Source organism: Ambystoma mexicanum, chromosome 12 (genome assembly GCF_040938575.1).
Source record: "Ambystoma mexicanum isolate Mex_15411 chromosome 12, UKY_AmexF1_1, whole genome shotgun sequence".
In the NCBI taxonomy this organism is placed as follows: Eukaryota; Metazoa; Chordata; class Amphibia; order Caudata; family Ambystomatidae; genus Ambystoma; species Ambystoma mexicanum.
Genome location: NC_090936.1, coordinates 578,535,995 through 578,557,782, shown reverse-complemented (window position 1 = coordinate 578,557,782; position 21,788 = coordinate 578,535,995). Strand labels below are relative to the sequence as shown.

At 44.1% G+C, this 21,788-nt stretch overlaps 1 protein-coding gene across 2 annotated transcripts in view; it reads left to right on the top strand.

Annotated features, from left to right (window-relative positions):
- Positions 1–547: 547 nt before the first annotated feature.
- LOC138513815 (double C2-like domain-containing protein beta) overlaps positions 548–21,788 on the top strand; it is a 358,694-nt gene continuing 337,453 nt past the window's right edge. For both annotated transcript variants that reach the window (XM_069628915.1, XM_069628916.1), the window contains exon 1: positions 548–2,664. In XM_069628915.1, the coding sequence (XP_069485016.1) occupies positions 2,346–2,664 (319 nt within the window). In that variant the 5' untranslated portion in view covers positions 548–2,345. The remainder of the gene's footprint in view (positions 2,665–21,788) is intronic.

The window sequence follows — 21,788 nt, the reverse complement described above, 5'->3', positions numbered from 1 at the left end:
TTAGTCTAATTTCCAAACTGCCTTTTCTTTTTTTTGCATTTTTTTCATTTTAAATTAGGGGGGTGGTCCCCCTGCACCACCACCCACACACCCACACATTCCCCCTACCTTAATTTATTCCCTTACCCAAGCCCCCATCTATTTTCTGTGGAAAAAAAGTGCAAAAAAGTCAAAGGCTTTGATTTTAAAACACAGTGTTTTGGGCCACGTTATTTTGACATTCGTTGTGTTGAGGGAATACCTGAAAATGACACTTGGTGCAGTTTTCCTTGCAGTGGCAATGGATTGGTCTGGGATTTGGGGCATCAAGGTTGTAATGCCAAACTCCATTGCTGTGGGGTTTCACTTGAAATGTGTGAGTCCTCTCATTTTCATGGAGAGAGTATGTGGTTGTCGTAATGCCTAAGAACTAGGATAAGAACAGTGATATGGTTTCAAGACTAAATGCAAGCTGTTGTGCATAAGGGAGATGTTTAACATCTTTAGATATGGTAGGGTTCCCTGAGTTTTCACTTCTATTTCCCTTAATCAATGTTTCTACCCAAACACCAGCTCAGGCAAGGCTGGGTCAAGAACCTGACGGCAGAAGTGGACTTTCTTCGCAGGCTGACTCCATCCCACCAAAAGAGGGGTCCATGAGTTGCCCAATGAGCTGAATACCAATTGTTTCTCTCCCTAAGGATCTGAATCCATGTCCATCCATTCCCTGTGATTTCAATGGTATTCAATGCAGGCACTTTGGCTCCAGGTGCGTCTCTAAATAACTCATTCTGGTACCTTGACTGTTTTAGCTTCTGAATCCAGGGTGCCTGATCAATTCTGACCCTCTAAGTATCTGAAACCACAAACATCGTCCACTGTAAGTCTTTAATGACCTGATCCAAGGACCTTAAAATCCTTGGGTATCCAATTTTATGAACTCCTGGGACTTCTATTCCTTGTGGCTCCAGCAGACTGAATCCTTGCACTTCCTCTGCTTGTGAATATCTAAAGATCTGAATCAAGGCACCCATTATCTTTGGCTCGCTAAGCATCTTAATCGATAAACTTCCATTGCTAAGAATCATTAAGGATCTGAATCCAAGAACTATCACTTTCTGTGAATCATTAAGGATCTGACTCCAAGAACTATCACTTCCTGTGAATCATTGAGGATCTGAATCGAAGACTTCCATTAATTGTGTCTTTTAAAAGATCTGAAACCAAGAACGTTCATTCCTTGTGACTCTTTAAGGATCTGAATCCAAGAACTTCCATTCCTTGTGACTCTTTAAGGATCTGAATCCAAGAACTTCCATTCCTTGTGACTCTTTAAGGATCTGAATCCAAGAACTTCCATTCCTTGGGATTTTGTAAAGACCTGAAAGTATGCACTTCTTATCCTTGTGACTCCAAAATCACTGACGCAAGGCACTTCCACTTTGTGCTGCTTAAGTAAAATCAGAATAAACCACATTTGGGCTCTTCAAAGAGTCGAAACCAAGTACTCCATGCTTGTGTGACTCTCCCTGGAGCAGAATCCAAGTGCACGCAATCGTCTTGTGACTCTTGTATAGTCCAGGAGGGAATACCGCTCCCTGTGACTCCAAAGGTACTGAATCCACGCACTTCCAGCACATGTGACTCTCCGGGAATCTCTCTACGGAGTCGAGGCATTTCCTTTCTTTGTCCCTTCAAGAGTACTGAAACCGGACGCTTCCATTTCACATTACTCATGACAGATTGTTATCCACTGTCTTCTTAAGACACTGGAAAGAGCTGACACAAGGTACTCCCACTTTCATGGCTTTTCACTCAGCCAAACTCAGTCGCTCCATATGTTTGTGATGGTTGAATTGTTGAATCGTGGAAGCAATCCCACCCCTTGTGACTCCAAAGTTACTGAATACAGCCTTTTGCACCTCTTGTGACTCTCTGATGATCTGTGTCTAGGAATTCTCTTTACTTGTTGCTATCTTGCTAACTAAATCTGGACTCTGCCTCCTTTGCTGGACCTCCAAGGAGCTAATTCTAGAAACTTCATCAAGAAGTGACTCTTCAAGGAATTCATTCCAGACTCTTCTTCTGCTGGTGGCATTCCTGAACGCTGAATTTTGAAGCATTCTTGACTTCCAACTTTCCAAGTTGTGGAATTGAGGCGCGCCTACCCATGCCTCCCAAATCTGCTCAAATCAAAAACCTTCTTCAGTTTTTACTTTCAAAGGAGTTTCATCAATAACTCATCACTGCCTTAGTCTGTTTTATATGTCCTCGCCTTTCAGTTCTGTCTGAGATAACTTTGCTACAGTTCCTCCCGCCTCTCCCCATTATTGTATCGACTTACTCTGTGACCTCAACTGCGCCCAATGACGGTCCGAAGAGCAGAGAAGGTCAGCATGCAGGAACACATGGCCATCAACGTCTGCCCAGGGCCAATCCGGCCAATCAAACAGATCTCAGATTATTTCCCCCGGTTCCACAACTTCCCGCCCGGCATTATCAGACCCAGGCCAGCTCCCACTCGTCCTGACGACGAGGGCGGCGGGGAAGAGAAAGAATGCCGCAGGAGCTCCACGGGTGGGGATGTGTCCCCAGCTGCTGAGGACGAGGAGGAAAGCAGGAAAGAGGAGAGAGACACAGAAGCAGCCCAAGAGGAAGAAGAGGGATATGACTCTGACGATTCAAGTAAGTCTCTGCTCTTAAAGCAGCAAATGAGTCATATGCTTTTGCTGTTTTTTGTCTTTTGCTTATTCTGCATGTATAGAACACACTGCAAAATGAATTGTGACTTTCACCTTCACAGTAACCAAATTACAGTTTCTTCTGGGTTATTTCGAGGCATATACAACCTTCAAAACTGTAATATGGTGGTGCCTGAGGCACAACAGGAAGCACCTACTCTGTCTCTTGGGTCCAAAGCAGTTCAGTAGACCAAGACTGCATCTATTATACGATAACATGTCTGTAAATAGTGGTCTATCATACTCTGCACGAACATGCTTCAAACCGGTCTTCCACAGATGCATTCAATAAAGGTAGATCTTGTTTTCAAGAATGGTGCCATCTTCATGCCAGATCATGTTTGCCCATAGACATGTTGGAATGTCTCTCGGCCTTATTTGTGGCATAATCATGCATCCACTTACTACATAGCTGGTCTGTTCACGTGTTGCCCTCTAGTTTATCTTCTGTGTTGCATTTCTTAATTGTAATTTGGGCTCCTTTGAACGTCTGTGTCCTTTCACAATTATTTGTGTAGCATCAACTCTATGGAGCATATTAACTAACATAGCATTCAACATATTTACTAGAGTTCCCACTGTGGTTGAACTATGCCAATGCAGCTTCTTTTGGAATTGGGACAGTTCACCACCACTGGGATCTCAGTATGGCAAGAATATTGACTCAATCTGATCACAAGAGCGCCTCACATTTAAGGGTGCCAGGCTTTCCTCGTTCTCTGGAATCTCTCCAGCAGACCATACCAGCTCACCTGGCCTCTTGTTCTCTAACTGCATCCACCTTTCACACAGTCTGTTCTTAACTGGGACACTATGCCCATCAGCTTGGCAGCCCCAGAATTACTATTCTGGAGTTTGGACTGCGGGAATAAATGCAAAGGTAATCCCGGTCAAAAATCCATCACACTTCAAGGTCTGCTTGAGTACACCTCAAGTCCATCACACAGCCAAACACTACCGAGGCAATAAGCCCCTCGATGGCGCGCCATTACCGCCCAAGGTAATGCCCCCCTGGGCATTAGCATGGGCGGTAATGGCCCACCGTCGAGGGGTTTCTTGCCATTAGTACCCCGACCCATTAGACCGGGGTACTAATGTTTTTTCCCCTGGCTGCGAGACGCGTAGCATTTCGCAGCCTGGAAAAAAAAAGTTTACAATTTTTTTTTTAGAAATGGCCACCACGGTCAGAAAACGTAGTCCGTTTTCTGTTTTTGTGGCGGGCACAGTAAAAAAATAAAATGGCCACCATGGAAGGGGAGAAGGGAGTACGCATAGTCCCTTTTCCCTTTCCATGGCGGCCATTCACTTACATTGAGGAAAAAAAACATAAAAAATTGCCACCTTGGATAAAGGACTACGTGTGGGCCCGTCTCCATTTCCATGGTCGCCTGAAAATAAAAAGAGTGTACCCGGCGCGCGATGCACGCAAGTGCTTCCACGGGATTACACTCTGGTATGGCTCGGAAAGGAGCCAATCCACATGCAGTGTATTCCGTGGATTTGCTGTACCGGGTACTAATTGTTATTAATAACCTTTTGCTTTGGAAACTGTCTCTTGTAGACAATCCATTACATTCCATAAATATTAGAAAACACTTTCTTTCTGCAGTCTTGGTATATGGTCCACAGTAACTGGAGCTGGAGCCTCTGAAGCTATCACAACACATACCTCCCCACTCTGCATCGTCCCCTCCTTTGCATGAGGCGCCTGCATCCTTATCCCCCTCCCCTTTCCTCTGCATACAGAGGCACAGCCGGCAATCCTTCTGACAGACAAGCCTTGGTGTTCTGAATCAACGACATTGGAGATTTCACCCGGTATACAAACTATGTAACGTTACGTCATATAATGAAACACGCATTTCATGCTAAAAGAGAAACAATTGAATGATGGCGTGAATAGGAAAAAAATATTATTTCTAGGTGTCGCGTGAACAAATTAACATTTTTTTATTGCAATTGAAATAAACAAGATGGAAGTAAATGCTTCCCGTACGGATTTCTGATTTTAAAACTCTATTACAGATAGCGCTGGGAATTGGAGGCCATAAGACATCAGAGGAGGGCCTTCTGTCCTTATCAGAATCAGGTTCTTTAGGGTGTTCTCTTAATCAGGTGCACAACCCAGGCAACCTGTATTCTCCTGAGCTGTCACTCTTGCACATGCACCAGCCTTCTACCTGCCTTCACTGATGGCCTGCAGGAAAATATGCAGGCCTCTACACCCAAGCTACAGGAGTTGTCTTATCCCCAATAAACCCAGGCGACCCTTGGGGATTGTGGATCTCTACACAGGTTTCCCTTGAATTTTGGGAGACACCCAAACTGTTTCTCAGCAAAGGCAGAACCCTGACACTCATTGCAGGCGCGCAGAAGCAGCGCGCAGAAGCAGCGCTGGGGCTTGCTCAGGTCCAGGCAAATGGCGCACTCCCATTGCTCCATCGCGCAGCTTCTCTGCTAGGCATTTCGGGTATCTCTCCACCACCCTCTTCTGCCGAACCTCACAGAAGTCACCCTTCTTTTTTTGCAGCTACACTCAAGACGTCACGCCTGTGTATTCGGAGCTGCACTCCTGTTAGGATGTCCCCTAGCAAATCAGTGCTGAGCCCTGGACTCCTGAGTTTGTAATCAGCAATTATCCGCACTCTGTAGGCCAGCCAATCAGATTCCAAAACAAAACTGTTGGGCTGTTTTGATGCCCATGCTCCCTGCAGAGATCTGCCTCCCTTGTCGGCGCCATGGAAAGGAGGCAGCAGAATATTCGAACCCTGCCCCCCTTGCCACATTAGTCTGGAAACGCAGGAACACTTATTTATTTCCCCTGCTCGAGGAGTATTGTTTCCCTGATTAATTTTCCAACAGCAACTCGATGTTATATCATCAGCATATAAAGACAAATTAACTCATTACTCTTTCAGCTTTTGAGGTTCAGAAGACAAATGTCTTGGGCGAGAGCGCTGCAATCTACCTCCAGACGGTCCTCCCACCTGCCTCGGGTGACTGACTGCTCTTAACAGGAATTCAGAATTCTCATGCTTTTGTGCCAAATCTCTCCGTTACCGTGGAAGTCTATTTATCTGCTAAACAGAACGTGCTTTCCAAATCTCGCAAAACTTTAAAGTAAGTCTGCCTTAAACTTTAGCATCAGCGTTAGATGAATGCACACGGCCTCAGTTTTGTAGAACTTTAAAGGACGCATACAGCAGCTGTCCATTGCTGGTGTTAACAATCATAGGTTGTGTGCAGTACACTCCTCCAGGACAACACAGAGGGCACCAGGAAGGTGAGGAACACACGGATCGGATGAAGAATGTGGGAGTAGATTGTCAGATGATAAATGGAGAGAGGCATGGTTCTGAAGGCCAAATACTCTACTCTGTATTGCAGAGCGGTGACCAAGATCACACTGTAGCGGATTCATGCATATCACACAGAGTTGAATGCAGAATGTGAGACTTGTGGGGCAGAGGATCATACATTCTACCACCGGGTGTGGGCATGGCCTGATGTGGCGCTTATCTGTGGCAAGGTGTTGGTGAACTCTTTGGGCCTGGTTTTGACCCAAGAGATCTTCTGAAATGTGGTGATCGTCTTGGCCAAATGCTGAGTCACCGTAATGTGGAAGGGGGTCTATTGGGAGCGGCAGTGTGTGGATGGGTGCGCGTCTGCGAATCATTGGTACAGGCAAGCGGAAGAGGAAGCAGATTCATCTAAATGGGCCTCTGGGACGCAGAGCACCGGACAAAGTAATATCGCCCCAGACAGTATGAATGTCACATGGTGACAGAAATCCGAGGCCACAAGCCGTTTGTGATTATGATTGGTCATTTATAACGCGCTTAATACCCAGAGGTTTGTAAGCGCGGACCCGGGGATCGCCGTGGTCTTCCTTCCGGCACGTTGACCCTGAGCTATCCTCTATGTATATATCTTAACTACACATGTTGATGATGTTATGTTTGTCATGAAATGCCACCTAAGTTACTAGCGTTCTATACTGCACCCGCCACCAACATAGTGAGGCTTATCCATGGAGTAGTGTGGCCAACTGTCCTGTATTTTGCGGTATTGTCCCATAATTGGGTAATATGGCCTGCAGTTTGCTGAGTGGCTCTGCGGGACGCGGGTTGCCCCTACTTGCTCTTTTCGAGCCCAATTAGGCATGCTGGGGCCGGCGGCTGCAGGGCGCACATGCCACAGCTAACTGCTGTCCATACATCCACGTCTCACAGATTAATCTGTGAGACACCCTAAATACGCCGCGTTACTGTGTGAGAAGGATTACACAATAAAGGGCATTATAGTCGCTCGTCTCTCTACATAAAAGCTGACCATTAATACAAGCTTTAATGGGAGGTGATCAAGTGGCTGGCTGTTAAGTGTAATAAATTACAAATGGGGTGGGCCAAACGTGAATGATGCTGTGATGTCATCACCGCCTTGTGGAAAAGTGTCCCTCAGAAGGATTTCAAGAAGTTGGCCACCCCTCCGTGGAGTGACGGACTGGGCTCCTGCCATGGGTAACCAGACCTTGGTCAGTAGAGCAATGGAACTGGAAGAGTGGGATCATGAAAAGAGGGAGGGTGAAGGGGAGGGGGGGCAGAGTAAAAAAACATGATATATTTGCACAGAAAATGGAGGCGATGGAAGGTAGGGAAGGCAGCTGTGATGGTGTCCCCGTCTGCAGTGTCAGTGAAGGAGCGATCGGAGCAGACTGCATGGCGCATAATGCTCCTAAGAACAAACGCACAGGCCATGAGGGTAGCTACTAGCACTGTAATGGAGTACTGAAATAAGTCACTAAGTGGTTGCATGAGAGGAGCGCTAGCGCACACTTGAAGTATGGAAGCTTGTTTGTTTATTGCGTGTTGCCCCTATAGGAAATATCTGAGGCTGCCCAGCCAGCTGTGAGAAGTGACAGCGTGAATGGGGTGCTATGAGAAGTGACAGAGTGAATGGGGTGCTGTGAGAAGTGACAGCGTGAATGGGGTGCTGTGAGAAGTGACAGCGTGAATGGGGTGCTGTGAGAAGTGACAGAGTGAATGGGGTGCTGTGAGAAGTGACAGCGTGAATGGGGTGCTGTGAGAAGTGACAGCGTGAATGGGGTGCTGTGAGAAGTGACAGAGTGAATGGGGTGCTGTGAGAAGTGACAGCGTGAATGGGGTGCTGTGAGAAGTGACAGAGTGAATGGGGTGATGTGAGAAGTGACAGAGTGAATGGGGTGCTGTGAGAAGTGACAGCGTGAATGGGGTGCTGTGAGAAGTGACAGCGTGAATGGGGTGCTGTGAGAAGTGACAGAGTGAATGGGGTGATGTGAGAAGTGACAGAGTGAATGGGGTGCTGTGAGAAGTGACAGCGTGAATGGGGTGCTGTGAGAAGTGACAGAGTGAATGGGGTGATGTGAGAAGTGACAGAGTGAATGGGGTGCTGTGAGAAGTGACAGCGTGAATGGGGTGCTGTGAGAAGTGACAGAGTGAATGGGGTGATGTGAGAAGTGACAGAGTGAATGGGGTGCTGTGAGAAGTGACAGCGTGAATGGGGTGCTGTGAGAAGTGACAGAGTGAATGGGGTGATGTGAGAAGTGACATCGTGAATGGGGTGCTGCGAGAAGTGACAGCGTGAATGGGGTGATGTGAGAAGTGACAGAGTGAATGGGGTGCTGCGAGAAGTGACAGCGTTAATGGGGTACTGCGAGAAGTGACAGACTGAATGGGGTGCTGTGAGAAGTGACAGCGTGAATGGGGTGCTGTGAGAAGTGACAGAGTGAATGGGGTGCTGTGAGAAGTGACAGCGTGAATGGGGTGCTGTGAGAAGTGACAGAGTGAATGGGGTGATGTGAGAAGTGACAGCGTGAATGGGGTGCTGTGAGAAGTGACAGAGTGAATGGGGTGATGTGAGAAGTGACAGCGTGAATGGAGTGCTGTGAGAAGTGACAGAGTGACTGGGGTGCTGTGAGAAGTGACAGCGTGAATGGGGTGATGTGAGAAGTGACAGCGTGAATGGGGTGCTGTGAGAAGTGACAGCGTGAATGGGGTGCTGTGATAAGTGACAGAGTGAATGGGGTGGACACAGGAGGGGCAGAGGAACAGGGTGTGCATGCCCTCTCTCATTCCCGCCTGGCCAGGCGCTGGTATCCAGGTGTGATTGGGCGAAAGTGCGGAAATGCACTGTTAGATAAAGGTTTAAATCCAAGAGGCCAAAAAGAATGAACATTGTTAAAATAGTGTTTGCATTGATGAAGCTAATTTGACGAGCTATGTTTTTTTATCAGACCACTTGGTCACTTTTTTGATTGCCTGGTCATTTTCAAATCATACTAAAACAGCAAAAAATATTGTGACTATTGCTTCGAATATGGCAGAAAGATGAACCATGTCTCATTGCACTTGATTTGGGCCGCACAGAAATGTGTCACGCATTGAGATTTGCACTTTTGGTTGACATCATGAGGCTCTTCCAGAGCGAACGGACTGCATTTGTGCAATTTACCTCTGCCGCCGACGTGTGAGGCGAATATGCTTCGCGTTTTTAGACTCAGAATGAAATTCCCTGTATAGTTTGTGTGACCTGTTATGAGGAAGCTGATGCACTTTACAAGTCCACCTCCTCATTAATTATCTACATTTTAAAGTTCGCAGAATCACACGTTTGGGGCATCCTTCCTCATCAGTAAACTTTACACATAATTAGGCATTCTATTTCTTTGGATCATTAAATGTCATCTTAAAAAGTTGCCAGTGCTATTTATGATACGTTTTGTGAGGTTACGCAGCTTTTATGCACATTTTGCACTTCCTGGAATCGCGCTTTTAAGGTGTTATTTCTTATCAGTATATACCAATAACAATGAGGAACTCCATTTGGACTGCTAAAAGATCATTGTGTAGCGTTTTGGCACATGTTATGTTATGTTACACCGACACGGCATTTGATGGTTTTTGGGAAGTGATTGAATCCAGACTTGTCGATAAACAAAATGGTGGTGTGCAAATATACTGATGGGGCTATTGGGTGAATTGCAGTGTTATTATTGGGTCATCTTAAGGGTTGATTATTTATTATTAGATGATACTGTGTATATGTATTAGTATAAACTATGTACATATGGTGCCCCTGTACAACATATGTGACTTTGCCTTTTCTATACATTGTGACGAATCCTTTGATGTTGTCACTTTTCCCCAAGGGGGAGCCCCCTTCCTATGAGGCCAAGGGGGGGAGACTGCTACCAGATAGTCCCCATGGTGGTGGTACACAGCGGGAGGATCTCAAGGGGGAGAGGGACAGACATCAAGGGAGAACGCAGTATGCCCCTCTCCCTATCACCCCTTATAACCCTACCCTTTGGTAAACCCCAGTATTATACCCAACCAACCCATGTACTCCCAGGACCCCCCTTGGTAATTTGCCCCATGTAGAGCCAGTGACATAAAATCCACTGAAAGAAAGAAGAGCACAGGAAGATTAAAGATCACTAACTGTCGAAGTACTGGGACGAAGAAGAAGCGCAGAAGCATAGAGAAGACTCTATGAAACCAAGAGCTATGCTCTAGTGTTACGTGAGGGAATGGACCTTAGTATGAAATAAAAACCAAAGAAGGACTGTTTTCTGGACTATTTACTAAATCAAGCCATCCCTGGAGGAGCTGCGAGCGGGTGAGCCATTCTGCGCGGAAGACCGAAGAGTGTGATGGCTGGGACACTGGAAAGAAGGTAGAGGCATCCCTATCCGGTCTGCCACCGACAGACTGCTGGAAAGCTGGCAAAGTAGAGGTCCAGGTGTACGAGGAAACTGGACCAAGCGGTCAAGTGAAGACGCTCATCCTGCAAGGAACCACAGGTTGCAGAGCGGCCGCAGCATTCCAAAAACCAAAGCAGAAAAAGAAAATGCCTGATACCGACCAGAGGATGCTGGTGAGAACCCAAAAGGTATTTAGGTTGCCGGGGTGATTGCTGGGGGCCTAAGAGAGTCGAGGAAGATTCAGAAATAGAGAGCAGACAAGAACCCAGTGAACCAGGTCTGTCCAATGAGCTGAATAGAGAAATATAGGTCTGGGACCCATGATCTGAGAAGGCAAGAGAGAGTGAGACCCTCTTCCTCGTGTCTGTACTTGGCAAGCCAGAAGACGAAGTGGGCTATACTGGGGAAACCTGGGTCAGGGACCATACTTTTACATGAACTGTTGAGAAAGAAGAAACACAGTGAAAGAAGGATTACCAGGGGAAGGGAGTTATTCCCCTGGGTACCGCTGAGTGTGAAGTGATTGTGAAATCAAGATACCAGTAGAGGGGAGTCATTCTTATGGTAGTGCTATATCTACACGAAAAGGGACACTCTAACCAAGAGGTAAGGGCAAGGGAGTCATTCCCTCTGGCTTTGTTTGAGAAACAGTGAAAGCCAGAGACCAGGAGAAGGGAGTCATTCTTCTGGTAGTTGAATCTGCAAAAGGGATCAAACCACAGAATATTGTGATGCAGGGGAATGAAGGCATCCCCCCTGGGCTGAGAACATTTCTGACATAGAGTGTTATATGATTGACAACCCTTTGTCTGAGAAGTATTGGCGCCAGGGGAAGGGAGTCATCCCCCCTGGTTAAGAACTTGCAAATCCGAACGGTGCTACCCAGTCCAGGAGAAGGGAGTCAGTCCAGGAGAAGGGAGTCATTCTCCTGGAGCAAGAACATTGACGAAACCTATCTCAGAGTTAGAGATTTAGACACAGGACGGTGGACTCTTTAGTTTACAAGGACAATATGACAGACCCATTAGTATTTTAGTTTTGGCAGGAAAACCCTTGTAGACGTAGGGAAAGTTAGGTTGTCTCTATATTTTCTTGGTGAATAAAGGTTATAGCATCCACCATGTCACCTGTGTGCCAGTCTCCTCCTTCTGCACCCTTACAACATATATCACGTCTTCATTTTTTAATTTGAAAGAATGAGACAATGAAATGCTTGAAGTGATAATTGTGTTGAAATTCATATTTATATTTTATATGCGCATAACTTTTCAGCATCTGCTTTAAAAGATGAGATCTCATTGAACGTTTTATATATCCACCATATAGTATGCACACAAATATATAATATAGTTATAAATATAATAAGAATTTTAAAAAATACAGCTCGGTTCCTTCACTATGCACATACCTTCCAACTTACAATTTGTAAGCTTTTGCTACTTTTAGAATTTGTATTGAGTAGCTAACATTTTTCCTGAACATTTTTTCACTCATAAAAAAATGTATTACACATACAATCCTTTAGCAAACAAACACATATTTTTGCCCCTTGACAACTGGTTACATGTTTACTTATATATTAAATGTAACTCTGACTACATGGGTAGCATAACAGTGTGAGATTACTAAAAGGGGAACACCGTGAGGCTAGGTGGAGGAGAAAAATCAAGAGGAAGAGGCAATTATTGGAGCTGGGCAACTTTTTAAAATTGTGCTATTGGTTGCACTAAGACAACCTTGCACAAAGATTTAAAAGGTGTGTGGGAGCCCCTCTACTGAGAACGAACATGGGTCAAGTCCACTGTTCTGTGGTATTTCTTCCACTCAGGAGGGTCCACAACCACATTTTAGCTCACTGCCCCCTTCAGAGAGGGGACATATCCCTTTTCATATCAGTCTTTGCCCCACCCACCTGGGCAGTCAAGACCAAAAATGCTAGGCAATTCTCCTAACACAAAGACATGCACAATTCATAAAAGAGAAAAAAGTACATACAGAAGGAAAAGAAAAAACAAAACAATATCATAGTCAACCTTAAAATACAAAACCTCTATGAATACATATACATCAAATAAAAATCATTTTTATTGTTGGACTATGGCCAGAAATTTCCAGCTTTGACTCATAAGCCTAGCAATGTCCGGTGGGCTTTGGGGGACCAGGACACTCCCTGAGAGGGAGGTACAGCCGAATTGGACGAATAGAACACAAACTAATGGGATGCTGCCCTTGACCAACGGCCATGGAGGGAGGCGGTGGGTGGGCTGGAGGGGATTATTGGGCGATGATCTTCAGGTCTTGATTTATGTTGTACCATTGTCACCCTGCCTTGATTTAAAATAAACATATTTTTAAAAAAATCATATTCGCATAACACACTTCAGTGTGATTAAAACATAGTAATCAAATGATTAACTATTAAACATTTTGATTAAAACATAGTAATCAAATTATTACCAATTAACTATTGTAAATTAACCAGCATTCCTACACCTTGAGTTGAAATAAGTGCAATAAATAGTCTTACTAAAACTTTAGAGAAAGGTATACAAAACAGTGAAGAATGTTCACCACCGCAATAGTCTGACTCGTCTCATCCCCACTGGAAAATCGAGGTCAATACGTGATGAGGATTATGCATTTATTAACCCAGCAAAAGCAACTTGTAAGTTTGGAAAGGGATACAGTCCGCTAAAATAGGCTCACTTGTTTTTATTACTCCTTCGATTTTACTTATATCACACGCCCCTGGACTCATTCTTTAGGCTTGACAGGACTTGACAAATCTCCCAGTTAGTAGTCATTTCAGTCTATATTTTAGGAATTACTTTCCCCAATCTGTATTAGGGAATTTCCCATGATTTCCTGGTATAACGCCTAACGGTTTATCCAAGAGTGACAGACTTCTGTACAGCTTAAAGGTCCAGACCGTTCCCGTGGTCTTCGCCAAGTATCGTTCAAACTGTTTCTTTTTCACGTAGGCTGGGTTACTAATCAGGTCTCCCGCCACCTAGTCACAATCAACTAAAAGAGCATCTGCACATCATTTCAAATTGATTATCGAGGCATGTGAATCCTGTATCATTCTATTAATCAAATCCACATACAAGGATCCTGCAGGGGAATCCAACAGTTTTTGATACAATCCCAGAATTGTCCAAACAAGAAGCCATCTCATCGATACCAAACCCATCTCAAAGTGGAGGGCAGCAATAGGTACAAAGTCGGGAACACCAAGGGCTTTCTTCCCTACTCTTGCCTCCAGCAACTCCCAATCTAGTGATATAGTAATTTGACCAATCTCCATGCCATACAATAGTGCCGGAATAACTTTCATTTTGTAAAAATCAGTCAGCGGTCTAATAGAGAATCTACATAATGTAGAATTCATTCTTTTCATTTCTGCTCACAGTTTACCAGCCTTAGTTATTACACCAGCAAGAGATTGGCCTTTATTTGGGGATGCATCCAAGTAGAAACCCAAAAAAGTGATACTTAGTGTTGGGTCCAAGGAATGATTTACCATTTGCCACAAAAATCCCACCTGTTTTTTAGTGTTTTTACAGAATCAGATTACATTTGTCTTTATCTCATTTATGAGTTCATTTTTTTTGTGACATGTTTTACTCATAGAGTCTATAAGCCGCTGTAAGCCTTTCTGGGTCTTAACTAGTAGAATGACATCATCAGCGTAAATTAAGTACGCCACAGGCAAGGTAGAGATTTGCGGTGGAGAAAACTAACCTGCTGTAGCTGATCACCCAAGTCCGAGAAGGTACAGATTGAACAGGCATGCAGCTAATACACATCCTTGTCTCAGACCTCTGAATGTTAGTAATTTTTTATTAAATTGCAAATTGGATTGAAAAATCTGAAATTCTGCAGATGTGCCTCTCCGAGAACCGACTGTTGGGTAGTTCAAGAATATTTATATTTGGGAAATAGTTGTATACATCAATATTCAATGCATTCCTGTAATATCTTAATAATTGTTTTGGGGGATTTTTTTCACAAAATAGGAGGTGATTCACATTTTGCTGTAATGTCTATTTTGTTCCAAAATGAGCCAGGCTCGCTAGTAGATGCTTTCAATTTTGTGCAGTACTTGTAATCAGGAGTAGGCAATATTGTGTTGGCATCTGGAGAACCTTTAAAAGGATGGGGTGTACATGTCCTTGCCAAATTGGGCGAGCAGGCGAAATAAGAGAGATCCACTTCTCCCCCTCACATTGAATGTGTGTTGGGAATGCTTTATCGCTAATTAAATTTACAGCACATTTTTCAATGGAAATTTGATTAAAAGCTATAGAAATCACTGAGATTATTAGAATTTGTTTAATATATTGCATTCATACTGGTAAAAAATGCCTCATTTACAAGTGACATTATTACATTACTAGGGTAAAATGGTTCAGCGGGTTAAGCATTCGTTGCTGTGATCTGTGTTTGGGCTGCAGGTCATAGGTTCAAATCCTGCCAAGGTCGACTTAGCCTTTCATCCTTCTGAGGTCGATAAAGTGAGTACCAATTTCGATTAGGTAATAATAATGTATGCAAAAATATGCTATATAAAGTGCTTTGGATCAAAGCGCTAAATAAACATGAAATTATTAGTATACATTAGGTAGTGGCAGGTTAAGTGGCATTTTTTTCACTTTGCGTAGGAGTATAATCATACATGGTAGTCATCCATGGCAGGCCAGTGAAATGTACACCACTTTTAAATATCATGGAAGGTTATACAATTAAACCAATAAAATATAACTACACTCTTCAACTAACACAGCCTTCCTTCCTTGCTCCTGACCCCTCCTCTTCCCCAAACCCCTCTTGTATTCATCATGTAACTAAATTTGTATTATGTAACTAAGCACGTTGTCTGTAACAGCGCCACAATGCCCTCGGGCTGTTGCACGCTTTATAAATGTTAATACATAAATAAATAAATAAATAATAAACCAGTTTCAAATATTTTTCCAGGGTAGGTAACATGCATTATTGGTGTTGTGCTAATTTATACCATTCAAGCAGAAAGCTATGTCATGATGCTACCATGAAATGCCAGGCTACTTCTACAGTGTATCCGAGACTTGTTCAAATAAACCTGCGTGCTGTCGTTAATAGCAGGGTATTGTTCTAATATCTCAGAATGTTGCCAATTATAAGATGTTCTATGTGCCAATCTTACCGGTGTGCTCACGAATATGGAAACGATCAACACACTGTGCAAGACCTTCCCTTTCAATATTGCCATGCCAATTTCCAAATGATCCTGACAGCTGTACATTGCCCTGGGTCAAGTGTGCGCAAGATACAGACACGGCCCTTGACATCATGATGTATGGCCTTGCAGGCCAAAGGAGTTCAAGAACAAAATGCACACTTTCCCGTCCTTTCCTCTCTAAATGTTAGAGAGCAAACACAGCAACACAGGAATAAGAGGCTGCTGACACCTTCATCTTTATTTAAATACATCTAAGTCAAGAGAACAAAATCAACAAACCACGAGAAAGAAAAATATGGAGGCCCTGCTTAATATGTACCATGAAAAAGAAATGAGGCCTTTAATGTTTGCAAGCTGGATTTACATATATTTCCAACTTCGTAAACTGCATCAGCTTTTTCTTAAACGTTTTAAAAAGTGAAGTTTTAAGGGGACCGCATCTGAAACTCAAAATAATCTGTTTTTCTTCAGGTGATAGTATTTCAAGTTTGATATTGCATTCATGATACAGCATGACAGTTGACATGGAACATGGTATCGGCATAACTGTAGCTGCCATGTCATTTTTTTTTCTTTAAAAGGCCAACCAAAATCAAACACAATCACAGCTAGGCAAACAGTACACCTCAGGCTTGGGGTTATTTTGTCAGCATCCTTCTTTTGTTAAGCACAGGTCTCAAGCCTTTTTCTCTAGCAAACATTAATGTTTTATTATATTCCATGCAAATATTAGAGTATTTCCTCAAACAATTAAGAAATAGAACAGGAAAGTCAGTACGTACATTGTACCATGCGCCTATTCTCTCACTGGGTCAAAAAGCCTGCACTGGCACCCCTTTTAGGCAGTCTGGCCCACCACGGAAGACTTGCCAATTACATCTGGCCCTCCAGCAATGCCAGTTGTGCAGCCCTGCCCTAGGTCTAGCAAATTTGCCATGCCAGTTTCTATATAGCTGACAGCCCGCCCCCATGCCTGTCTCACACAGGAGATTGGTTCTTGGGTAGGTTAATGGAGCTGCCTCCAAAGATGATCTGAAGATGTTGGAGGGGAAAACCTCAGGCGCTTAGAGAGATGCAGGAGGCACATGTCTCAGTGAGAAATTGAGGTGTGGTAGCTTAAGAGTTGTAAAGTGGTCAGTGATGCCACAGTATGTGTTCATGCCAGTGTCATACTGGACCCAGAAAATCACCATGCCAGTAAGACATTGACCCTAAAAAATAAACATGCCAGTTTCAACAGTGGCATGACAATTTTGGACCACCCCACATACACATGTTGTAAAGGCAAAATCAGTTGCACATTAGTTGGTTTGCATTTTTAAAGCGCTCACACAGCCCGCGGGCATCGAGGCGCTGTTACAGGATTTTTTTGTTTTGTTTTAGTTGCATAATTGTTTGCGCTTAAACAGCCAGAGGTTTCTAAGCGCGGACCCGTGGAACGAACCTGTGTTGCTTCGTGTCGTCTTGTTTCCAAGGCGTGCACGTTGCTGCTGAGCTATCCTCCTGCGACAACTTGCCATGCTATTTCAACAATCTCTTGGGATTTTCACATTGCGCCACATAAAATGTCTATCACACCTTCAGATTGCATTCTGAAAATTGCCCTTTGTCAATTTCAAATTGCCTCGTGAAAATGGTCATGTCGGTTTCACATTGTCCCAGTAAAGCACAGCGCAATGTTTACATTGCCATCAGTGTATTGCCGCAGCCAGTATCACACTGCTCTTATAAACAGTGCACTTAGCAGTCTAATATTGCTTCATGAAAATGATCATTCCAGTGTTTACATTAGCCCAGGTAAATGCCCCGTTCTAGTTTCACATCCCTTCAGGAAACTGCACGTGTTACTTGCACATTCCCCCAGAACAGTTTCATGCCAGTTTGGCTAAAACCGTTTTGCACTGCCTGTCATGCTCTGTCTTTGCCACGGGAAATTACTAAACCGATTTCACATGGTGCAGAATATTCTCTTGCCAGTTGCCCCAATACAACTGTTAATGCATCTATCCCAAAGCAAAGCACTTCAAGCCAGTTTCTTACTTCCTCAGGAAACTTTCCTAGGCCATTTTCACATAATCTCCCAAAAAGCGTTATGCCAAAATCAACAGTGCTATGCCAGTTTCATATTGTCCCCATTAAGTCCTTGGTCATGCCACATTATTGCCCCGGGAATTTTTTCCCACTTTCTCCAGAAGATCCCCATTCCAGTTTCGACAATGCTATAACAGTTTCACAGTGCCCAAGTTAAGCACAATGTTGTGCCATAGCAGTGTTCCACCACATTACCAGGCCAGTTTCACCTTCACCTAGGACATTACCAGGCCAGTTTCACATTGCCATCAGAAAAGGAACTAATGCCATTTGTACATTGGCTTCAGAAAACTCCATGCCCCTTTCAACAGTGCAGTGTCAGGTGATCCTGTGCCAGCAACATTGTTACTCCGGATTCATACTGGCCAGACATTACTATACCAGTGTTATACTGTCCCCAGAAAACTACCATCTTACTTTCATACGATCCCATGCAATAACCATGCCTTTTTCAATTTCTCATCTGGAGCTGGCATGCCCATTTCAACAATGCCATGACTGTTTCGCATTGCCCCGACAAGAACATAAGAATTAGGCCACTCTGGCCAGTAAAACTGAACCACACTAGAATGTTGGGCTTTCACTTCGGGCATTGCCCTTTTGCCTATAGGCCAGTCTGAGCCTGCCCAAAAGTGCCTCTTTTGCCTTGCACACGTATGTTCAGTGTCCTCTGTGCGCCTAGGATGCAGTGCAGATCACAGGTCACGGGCACTTGGCATGGATGCCTAATCACTCGTTGTGATTCACTGACCCTACTGACGAAATGGGTAGAATAAGGGACTGTCCAGCCATGTGGGCACAGAAAAACACAGGCAATTTTATACAACCCTGGATTTTTCCTGCAAAAGTATTCCTCAAAATCCAAAGACTTTGGGCACTCTTCGCTATGGCTTAGTGTAACATTGGCCTATGACCCAGCACACCCTGCCTACCTTTTCAGAGAAGAATATGTACATATTTACCTGCGGGCTCTATTTCCAGAACCATAGTCCACATTGTGTTTCTTATTGTTTAGAACTTATATCGTGCATCGCTGTATACTTTCATTAAGAAATGTTAATGTAGTCCTTGAATCCAAGCTGTCCAAGGTGCAATATGCCCTCTACGGTATCACCCGTGCATTAGACCAGATTTGTATTGATAAATGAATAATTAATTGATTGATTGATTGATTGCTCGGGCAGACACCTATCGTAATATCCTCTATAGGTGTAGCAGCCACATGCTACCAAACCCTCTCAGTATCTTAAATGTGTTGAAATGTATTGAGACAGCACCAGATTGTCTAGAATTGCTGATCCCTCTCTTGGGTGGCGGAATCCAGCAAAGTCTTCCCACATCGGGTTGGAGTGAGATTGAAGACTTACCTCTAACTGAGCTGTCATGTATTTAATAATCTAAAGAGTTTGCAGACATGATTTCCTGCCATGCTTATGGGCGTGTTGAAAATAAATTGATTGATTATCTTTCATATTCTGTTTGTGTTGAGGCGGTATTCATCATACTGCTGCGCGCCCTCCTGACAGGATGCGCGGTGGCGGACTAAATATTGCTATCAGAACTCAATGATGGCCAAGTGGGTTGGTTCACACACAGGCAGTGGCAAGCAAAGCTTGATGGCTCAACCTTTGGTAGCGGGGTCGAGCACAAGGCTGAGGATCTGCAGGGGGCGTGCATTGGGAGGCAGTACAGCACTTTAACTATGATCTCCAATTATCGAAACTGAAAAGAGTGCAAGGCGAAAACTCTGGGCTCTTCAAATGTTCATTTATCTTTAGCATTAAAACAAATAAGATCTGTTGATGATGTCACCATTGACCATGTGTGTACAGGACAGGGGGGCATGCCTAACTGATCATGCATCACGTTTCGCCCATGATAACGGGCTTTGTCAGAGCTGCGTTAAGGGCGGGCCGAAGCTGTGCTCTTATCTTGTTCCTTGAGGTTGTCTGTCGAAGGTAAAATCACCCCATCTTGAATGCCACCTTGGTCACTGGCAATACAGGAGCCATGGTGACCTGGGGGACAATAAATCCCTGCGGAAAAGGCTGAGGGCAAAACCCCTGGACATGGCAGGAAGAGAAGGCAGCCGGAGTCTCAGCACTTACAAGAGAGTTAAGTGGTTTGGTGCTTTTGCAACAGCAGTGAGGCCTGAAGAAGGCCCAGGAGAAGCAAAAAGACACAGCTGCCGGAGGGCAATAGAAGGCGACTGGGGAGGGGTTGGGGGGTATAGGCAGCAGTGGCAGGAGGGAGATCACAGAAAGATGAGCAGGAATTTTGTATTCATATTTATTTATTTATAGTGTGATAGAGTGAAAAATAAACTTAATATATATAAAATACACCAATACCTTTCATACAATATATAAGTATAAATATACATATATAAACCTCTTTAAAATGCATAACAGTACATAATACATAGAGGCTCAATACACCAAATTACATTCTAAAGCACACATGATCGTTTACCCAAAACTCCTCCAAGCCTCATCGACAGCACTTCAGCTGCGGGAGGTCCACAGTAAATAGGATGCAAGGTGCTAAAACCAAAGTGCAAACTGCTAAAGTTACACCAATATGGAAGGCTCAAGGTTGCATCAATAGCACAATAGACAATAAAATAGCAAAGAGACTTTTCATGCTCAGGTGTGACAATACAAGTATCATTCCGTTTAGGTGATACACATAGTGTTAGCGCTATTTACGTTATCATGTTGCGGTAATTACGGGCTATTTGCCCAGGATTTCCATGTCCATTTAATCTCCTCTCGATCCTCAACCAAAGTTTGACCATAGCTGATGTCAGGGATGTGCAGGGGCCCAAGAGGCACCACAGCCAGAATTGTTCGGTCCTACGGTGCCCAATATTGTGCACATCCTTCCCCAAAGACACAGTCTACCATGCTTGTAGGCTACGACAAGAGATTAAAGGATAGTTCCGGGACTTTTTTTTTATTGTCCCTACGGGTCGGCCATGTGTTTGTAAGCATAAATCGGTAGATCGTAGGAAACTTTCCTATGGACCTTACCCGACTTTTCGCCCATTATCGCACTCGAAATCAGCCTCCATTTTGTGATAATCCTATCATTCCGCCGCATCGACCTGGCTCACCTGCCTTTGCGGCACTAAATCAAATCCCCCGCCCCTGAAACAGACTTTATCAAAACATTCATATTCCCCGCCTCTATCCGTGACGTGACTGAGCTGCGTAGGCAAACGCGCCCAGGCGTCTTCTACGCGACTCCACACAGACCCCGGAAATCAACACAGATCAGCTCACAATACAGCGCACCACAATTCGGAATATGAAACTGTACTTTGAAATCAAACCGCAAGATTGTAAATGTGGTAAAGTACATTTATTTGACATCAAATGTTTAGAGAATATTCAGCGATTTGCATTTTTATTTGCTCATGTTCCAAAAAGTTCGTATTGAGGAACGCGATGGTCCTTTGCTGTACACAGGGTCTTAGAGCATCTCACAATACAGCACCACAATTCGGAATGTGAAACCGTGGTTTAAAAGCAAACGGCAAGATTGTACATTTGTCAAAGTACGTTTATTGGACATCAAATGTTTAGAGAATATTCAGCGATTTGCATTTTTCTTTGCTCTCGATCCAAATTAGTTCGTCTTGAGGGAAGCGATGTTCGTGTGCAGTACACAGGGTGTTGGTTTACGATAAAAATAAGCTCTTCTGTCGCACTGATAATCGCATGGCTGTTCCAACAACGAGGCACTAGGCCACCACAACGGTAGGTATGTTGCATCTAACCGTTAGTACCGCGTAAGGGCATACTTGTACTTGGCGATCGTCCCATAAAATGGTCAGGGTGGTAACGTTGTTCATGCGGAGAAGCAACTGGCGGCTGTAGAAGCCGTCCGCCGGTGTCTGGTACTCGTGACACAGACAGTAGTGAATGATGTACCTAAAAACATAAAAAATGAAATTAGTCTCACCATCAGATCCTTATTAAAATTATTCATTTCATAGCGAGGACAGCGC